The sequence below is a fragment of the Borostomias antarcticus genome, assembly GCF_949987555.1.
Source record: "Borostomias antarcticus genome assembly, chromosome: 24".
Lineage (NCBI taxonomy): Eukaryota > Metazoa > Chordata > Actinopteri > Stomiiformes > Stomiidae > Borostomias > Borostomias antarcticus.
This window is the reverse complement of record NC_140257.1, coordinates 4,314,383-4,322,877: the sequence shown is the minus strand read 5'-3', so window position 1 is coordinate 4,322,877 and position 8,495 is coordinate 4,314,383. Positions and strand designations below refer to the sequence as shown.

The 8,495-nt window shown below is 48.4% G+C and overlaps 1 protein-coding gene across 1 annotated transcript; it reads right to left on the bottom strand.

The window, feature by feature from the left end:
• Positions 1 to 2,824: 2,824 nt before the first annotated feature.
• penka (proenkephalin a) lies at positions 2,825 to 7,312 on the bottom strand (the record flags this gene model as incomplete). Its single annotated transcript, XM_084458143.1, has 2 exons — positions 2,825 to 3,439; positions 7,175 to 7,312. 2 exons carry the CDS (start codon positions 7,310 to 7,312, stop codon positions 2,825 to 2,827), a joined length of 753 nt encoding a protein of 250 aa, XP_084314269.1.
• Between the last annotated feature and the right edge of the window lie 1,183 nt (positions 7,313 to 8,495).

Sequence of the window (8,495 nt, the reverse complement as noted above, 5' to 3'; positions counted from 1 at the left end):
TGTGAGTGGGGCAGCACAGCCCTGTCCCCTGAGAGCCAATCAATACACTAGCCTCGCAGCGCAAGGAATTGTGGGACATCAGAACAATTAACCCTGAAGGCATGATATAAGATAGGGACAGTCTGGCCCTAACCCTGTGGCAAAACAAATACTTCAATATTTAGTTAATAGTTAATATCTACTCTAGGCCTACTTTACTACTATCTCAAACTTGGTAGAACTAAAAATAAAAAATAAAACTACTGGTATCAGTTCACTGTCAGTCTCAGTCAACCTAAATAATCTACTGGGAAGAGTCAGTATTCTCATTCAGGATTAATACAGGCACAGACAGGACACGATTCCTTTGCATTTATTAATGGTTTCAATTAATCTTCTGCGTCACCAACCCCTATCTTACGTCATAGAGCCGATATACTGCTGCGGTGAGGGTCCGGGTGTGTGGGGGTTGATCCATGTGTCTGACCGATAGAAAGATGGAGGTGAACACTGAACCCAGACAGTAGATACTGCATGAAACATCTTTACATAAACGGTTTCCCCACACGGCTCATCTCATCCACTGAGGAAGAACAAGCCTGAATCAAGAGCAGTTCAGTGAATACATCACATGAATCGTACACAGTGTCGTCATATTGACATGATCTGGATCTGACAGTGGAACTACTGTGCTAAAACTATAAAGTACACAGCTGTATAGCCTAGTATTAAAGAACCTTGATACCTGAATCGTGCGCCTCGGCGTGTTTTGCACAGCGTAGCATGCTGTGGAATCGACTTACTTTTATAAACTATATTTGCACTCTTGCAAGGATGGGGCGCACCTTTCTCCTCCCAGGGGTATCATGTCTCATGTCTTTTGTTTGTTGATGCTGTGACAATGCAGTCCCCCCCCAGGGGACCAGCCTACAGACCCGTGTAGCTGCCTGCTTGCCTGCTTAGCACCGTGAGCGCAGTGCCAGAGAGAGAGCAGCATCATTCACTCCAAAATAGACTCAGCATACGCAGGCAATTATTTATAATGGAGCTCAGCATTTCATCTACAGTTGAATTGATATTTTTTAGAAGCGCCAGTAGAGATGATTATCCGAAAATAATGAAATGTGTTCGTCTCCCCTGTCGTCTCCACCTTCCAGTTTACTGTGGGTCAGCCTGGTTCCTAACATCGTTTCAACAGCCTTCTAGGGAAGGGACATTATTCTCTTCATAAAAAGATAAGGAGCTGAGATTAATTTGGGGTTCTGGGAGGCTCTGACGGCTCCGGGCCCCGCCGGGTTTATTACTCAGCCAGACTGAGGTTCTGACAAGGACCGTATAAATCTGCTAGTCATTATGAAACGCCTGCACCGTGTCAGGTGGGCTCCACACACCGAGAAGGGAACATCGGCCCCCCTGCCAAGCGCACACACACACACACACACACACAAACACACACAGGCACACAGGCACACACACACACACACACACACAGGCACACACACACACACACACACACACATACAGACACACACACACACACACACCGGGACAGTTTATTTCTGCAGATTCATACGTTTTATTGGGCTTTCGTACAGCTAATTGGTGTTCAAATCACTGGTGTGTTTTCTAACAGAGAGAGACGAGATTAGGCCATTCAGACAGAAAGCTATGAGTCAGAACATCACTTGCTCACAGTGAGAGGCGGAGAACAACACGGTCGTTATGACAGCCCAGACAGAGACGCACTGGAACGGCCCACGGCCTGGTGAACAGGGATGTTTGTGTGTCACCCATCAGAGAGAACTGGTCTCTCGAGCTCAGATGAAGAGACCATGCACCCATCCTGAGAGACCAAGAGAGAGTCGTTCTCTAACGGAGAGGCACAACCTCCTCTCTCTCTCTCTCCCTCTCTCTCTCCTTCTCCCTCTCCCCCTCTCTCTCTCTCCCTCTCTCTCTCCTTCTCCCCCCCTTCCTCTCTCTCTCTCTTTCCCTCTCTCTCTCTCTCCCTGTCCCTCCCTCCCTCTCCCACTCTCTTTCCTTCTCCCCCTCTCTCTCCTTCTCCCCCTCTCTCTCTCCTTCTCCCTCTCCCCCTCTCTCTCTCCCTCTCTCTCTTCTTCTCCCCCTCTCTCTCTCCATGTCCCTCTCTCTCTCCCTCTCTCTCTCTCTCTCTCCCTCCCTCCCTCTCTCTCTCTCCCTCCCTCTCTCTCTCTCTCTCTCTCACCCTCTCCCTCCCTCTCTCTCTCTCTCTCTCCCTCCCTCTCTCTCTCTCTCTCAAACATCTCGGTGTCCCAGTTCTCTGTTCCTCTCCTCTGGGAGGGAACGTGCCTACAACCCCCTTGTTGGTTTAAACACACACACACACACACACACGCACACACACACACACACACACACAGGCATCAGGAGGGGTGTGTGAGAGCCCACCGAGTAGAGAGGGGGGGATCGGGGGATGAGACAGCCTCTCCACATGCCAGAGGGAGTCCATTACAGGTCTAAACGGGTCTAGTGTTAATGAAGCATCTGTAAACAAATAAACAAACAAATACCACACTCTGATTGGTCAACCACCACACGTGCGCCAGCTCAGGACTTCAGTCAACAAGTCTTTAATAAATAACAACAGCATGAAACCAGGCCATTCCGTCCAGTCAAACGCAATGGGAACCATTATAATCTTTATAATAAGTGTCAGCTACAGCAGGTGAGTGTTTACACAGTGAATCCAAACCAGACGACACATCAGCACAGAACAAGCTCTACAGAACAAAGGGTGGATGGACAGGATTTATTGTGTATTGATACTGGAGGTCCAGACCGAGGGGATTTGGAGGAGGGGTGGTCTCCTCTAGTCCATGAATCCCCCGTACCTCTTCTGAATCTGCCCCAGGACCGCGCCCCCCCCCTCCTCCCAGGCGCGTTTCAGGACCCCCCCAGAGGCCTTGGGGTCCTCCAGCCACTCGGGGCGCCCCACCCTCCGCATAAAACCCCCGTAGCGCTTCTTCAGACCCCGCCCCTCCCCCTCCTCCAGAAGCCCCTCCCCCAGCCCCAAGTCCCCGCCCCCCCGCCGCATGAACCCTCCGTAGCGCTTGGCCGCCTCCCCCGCGGGCCCGCCGGCGCTCTGCCCCGCCCCCTCGGCCTCGGCGTTGAGGATCTTAAGGATCGCCAGTCGGATGACCTCCTCCTCCTCCTCCCCCTGGCTGGCCCCGCCTCCCGGCGCCCCGCCCTCCTCTGCGGCCACGCCCGCCGCCCCCGGAGACCGCCGGATCATGAACCCGCCGTAGCGCTTCATGAAGCCGCCGTATTTCTTGGCCAACTGATGCTCCGCCCCCGCCTTGGCCCCGCCCCCCGCTTCCTCCTGCTCGCCGTTGTCAGGAGCGACGCTGTCCTCCTCCAATAGGACGTCTCGGCAGCTGCGCAGCTTCAGGGTGTCCAGGGTGCCCTCGCACTCCACTGAGCATCTCTGCCAACACAGGAATGGGAGGGGTCAGCGCTCAGGACGGAATGGGAGGGGTCAGCCTGGTTGAATGGGAGGGGTCAGCCTGGTTGAATGGGAGGGGTCAGCGCTCAGGACAGAATGGGAGGGGTCAGCCTGGTTGAATGGGAGGGGTCAGCCTGGTTGAATGGGAGGGGTCAGCCTGGTTGAATGGGAGGGGTCAGACATGTTGAATGGGAGGGGTCAGACATGTTGAATGGGAGGGGTCAGCCTGGTTGAATGGGAGGGGTCAGCCTGGTTGAATGGGAGGGGTTAGCCTGGTTGAATGGGAGGGGTCAGCCTGGTTGAATGGGAGGGGTCAGCCTGGTTGAATGGGAGGGGTCAGCCTGGTTGAATGGGAGGGGTCAGCCTGGTTGAATGGGAGGGGTCAGCCTGGTTGAATGGGAGGGGTCAGCCTGGTTGAATGGGAGGGGTCAGCCTGGTTGAATGGGAGGGGTCAGACTGGTTGAATGGGAGGGGTTAGCCTGGTTGAATGGGAGGGGTTAGCACTGAGGACAGAAGTCACTGGCTGATCACTTGTGAGTGAGTTTGACCTGACGAAGAACAGGTGCTGGAAACATTGAGAAAATAAAGTTTAGTTTGGAGAAAACGAGTGAGCGGGTTTCATTCCTTTTCATTGACTTTTTCCTCGTCCAGCGCCCAAAGAAGTGATATGCATTATACCTGCTTTTCACTTTTGAGTGATTAAATCACCATCATCATCATCATCATCATCATCATCAACTTCATCATCATTAGGGCTGGTTATTAACTTTGCAGAGGTTTCAGTGCCGGTTCAGAATACTGTTATAATCACATTACCATATAGTTATAATCACATTACCATGTAGTTATAATCACATTATCATGTAGTTATAATCACATTACCATGTAGTTATAATCACATAGTCTCGCAATACCAGACCTTCAAGATCTCCGCCTCCGAAAGTCTGAAGATATCACCATTGAAAATTGGTACTAGAACAGCAGTAAAAACTGTCCATAACAATCTCCTACATCTCCTACATCTCCTACATCTCCTACATCTCCTACATCTCCAACATGTCCTACATCTCCTACATCTCCTACATGTCCAACATCTCCAACATCTCCTACATCTCCAACATCTCCTACATCTCCTACATCTCCTACATCTCCTACATCTCCTACATCTCCTACATCTCCAACATGTCCTACATCTCCAACATCTCCTACATCTCCAACATCTCCTACATCTCCTACATCTCCAACATCTCCTACATCTCCTACATCTCCTACATCTCCTACATCTCCTACATCTCCTACATCTCCTACATCTCCAACATCTCCTACATGTCCAACATCTCCTACATCTCCTACATCTCCAACATCTCCTACATCTCCAACATCTCCTACATCTCCAACATCTCCAACATCTCCAACATCTCCTACATCTCCAACATCTCCAACATCTCCTACATCTCCAACATCTCCAACATCTCCTACATCTCCAACATCTCCTACATCTCCTGCATCTCCTACATCTCCAACATCTCCTACATCTCCAACATCTCCTACATCTCCTACATCTCCAACATCTTCTACATCTCCTACATCTCCTACATCTCCTACATCTCCTACATCTCCAACATCTCCTACATCTCCAACATATCCTACATCTCCTACATCTCCTACATCTCCAACATCTCCTACATCTCCAACATCTCCTACATCTCCTACATCTCCAACATCTCCTACATCTCCAATAGGGTGCCGGACCCGTCTAACCAGAAATGATGTGAGTGGAGAATCAAAACAAAACAGAACATTCACCGCCCCGTTAGGAAGAACCGCCCTAAAGACTTGGGTTGGTTCTGCAATGCAGGTTTTTTCAAACGCTCAAATTGTGTCCGCCCACTTTTAGCAATGAAATCTGGAGGAATGTCTTCAGTCTCTAGTTGAGCACAGTTTAGAGACTGACTCCTCAGTCTAATAATCACATTTCATTACCATGTAGTTGAATTTGATATCTATAATGTCTGTGGATTCTGTGTGACTGACGCTGAATATTTCCCAAAGTAAAATTAAGATCTATTGACTGGAATTTAATTGAGAAAGATCAGAGGGACGACTCGTTCTGTTGTGGTTCCACGTTCCTGAGGAGGGGGAGGTCGTGAGGGTTTAGGACTGAGGTTAAGGTTTGAGGTTAATGATTCAGATCCCATTAGAGTGCTGCCCAACCATGCAGCCATGCAGGGGGGGTTATTTCACACCCCGTTGGGGGGGCAGAACCTCTATGTCCATATAAGGACTGGTTGGTTGGACTGAGACCTAGCGTCCAACATCACTGAGCTTTAACATATTTACAACAAACACACATCCCAGTACAGCAGTTCACCAGGAAAAGGGGGGGAAGGTTAGATTGTGTGGATGTGATGCTTAAATATTCCTTATATTTAATATACCTGTCCATCTGTCACCCTCTAGTCAAGGTGTTAGGATGAGGGGAGCTGCATCTTTCTTTCCATTCCCTTTCTCTTTCTCACCCTCTCTGTCTCTCTATTTCTCTCATTCGATTCCCTCTGTTTCTCTCTCTCTCTCTCTCTCTCTCTCTCTCTCTCTCTCTTTCTCCCAAAAGGCTGATCTCACCAGGAGGATAAGCAGGCTGAGCGGAAGAGCCGATGTTCATGGGGGAGCTCATTTGCATGACGTCCCTGCTGCTGCTGAGCGGAGCAGGACCGGTTTAACAGGTCTGCAGCGCTGGAAGAGTGATTCCCACAGGCATACAAGTGTTCAGGAGGGTTGAAAAATCCAATATCCAATATATAGATATATATAAAAGTCATATATATAATTTGATAAAATAAGTTGACTATAATTTGATTCAATGAGTGTGAGAGTCGGTCTGTCTAAGTTAATAGCAGATATTTGCTGAGCTATCAGACCCCGGGGATAGAATTAATAGAGGAGAAAATCGAATCGAAGACGTATTGGACCCCGCGGCTGTGATGATACCGCCCTCTAGAGGTGATGCAACACATCACACAAACCTCATCCTCAGCTTCTCACCTGAGAGGGATCAGAAGACCTCATCCCTCAGGGAGGCTATCACGCCCAAGGTACTAGTATAATAACCACTCCTGCTCAGTTCATTTGAAATAAACATTTCTTCAACAATGTTTAGGTCATCTTTTTCCACATTTCTATAATGTCGTTTCCTTTATACTAATTTGTCCAGGATCCTAAATCAACTGATCAACTGATCAACTGACCTGTCTGAAAAAAACACCCTAATTCAAAAAAGGGGTGAGTTAAAAAATGCATAATATTAATTTCAAAACTTTAGCAGGCGGCAATTTGGGGAACATCTAGAACGCTTTAAGATTCCAGACAAACTGCGTAAAGTGGAAAGATTGCAGCATCATGTAAGATTCAACTGAGAAAGGTAACACAATGAGGAAAAGTAGGCAAAGATGGTCATGAATTGTTGAGAGATATCAGATGGCTTAATGTAAGACATCACACAAATCTAATAAAATATAGGTAACATTTCATGGCGACGAACCGATGCCGAAAGAATTAATACAATTTAAAAAAAAATCACACGAGAGTGAACAGGCAAGCAAGTGCGTAATTTGGCGAGGACAGCCATGCGAGTTAATAACGGACTAGAACGAGTTCCTGTAATAGCCTGCAGTTTGAAAATATGAAAGTTTATAAGTTACTCTTCTTTTGTAAACCTACCAGTGATGTGATGGCCGCTTGCTGTCCCAACAGGCGGAACACACAGAGCGCGCAGTCCCTCCCGCAGTCCGCCCCAACTGCGAGGGCAAAACAAGCGCCCATCACCAGCACCCAGAACGAGCTACCCGGTGGCGCCATAGACTGGAAAGAGGGAAAGTAAACCTGTTAAAACTACTTCAATTACTAGTCTCGTCCCCCCGTAAATAACACATAGAACACGCAGAAAAATCGAATTCGTTTGAATTCCACATCTCATTTCAATGAAAAGTATTATATTTCAAATTAAGTGAAATGAATGTCACCCATTTCCATCCAAACAAATAACGACTGATAACAATTGCAAACTACTTGCCTCTGTGTTTGTTTATAGAGTTCAAGCCCTCCGGAGTTGCAGTGGGAACTGTTGACAGTCAGACGGCGCACCAGATATATCCCCCGGTGTCAGCCAGCCCAGATCTGGGCAAACAACACTGTCACGACCGAACCAATCAGCTTCTCCTAAACTCCCACGGATGAGCGACCTCCTCAAACACGACGCGTGAACCCGGGAGGACGTTTCTACGAAGCCAGAACCGCGTCGGATACTCCTGCTTCCTCTCTGGTTGATGGTTTTAAATAGTGGTTGGAACGTCATCGAGACGAATGTCTGGCTGAGAAATCCTGACATGTAGCTTCTGACGCAATGGTCCCAGTGATTCAGCCCACGGGCCTGTTTGAAATGTAGAAAGATACTTTATTGATCACCAGGGGGTCATTGTGTCAATTCAAACTGTCTTAGGCTAAGATAACGGATGCGTTCTTTGGTTAGTTTATTGCAATTGGCTGTGATAATGAACTGAACTAATCTGTGTGTGTAATGGTGTTTAATAACCTTTTATTGGCGTTGCATGATGGGAGCTGACTCATGGACCTGGAGATAATTTGAAAATATTCCCCTTTGGAAATAAGGAGGAGTCAAGGCGAGGGCAGCCCTTAATCTGGACCCCCCCCCCCCCCACACACACACACACACACACACACACACACACACACCTCATTACGAGAGCGTTGTTCTAAATCTAATGTGCTACTGCACATTCAGGGTTACCTGAGGCCAAAGTGTTGGAGCCCCGGTCCAGCAGAGCCGGTCCAAGTCTGAGTCAGGAGGAGGAGGTTCGCCGGCCGGCTGCTGAAGCAACACAATCTTTACTCCTTTTGTTTGAATTAAAAGGTCTGTCTAACTTGTTCACTTGTCTTGTTTGCTGGAGAATGATTCCCCAGGACAAGAGAACCAGCCTTGGCTGAGGAAGATAACGCTGAAGCGCCAGTCAGATGGTTCTTT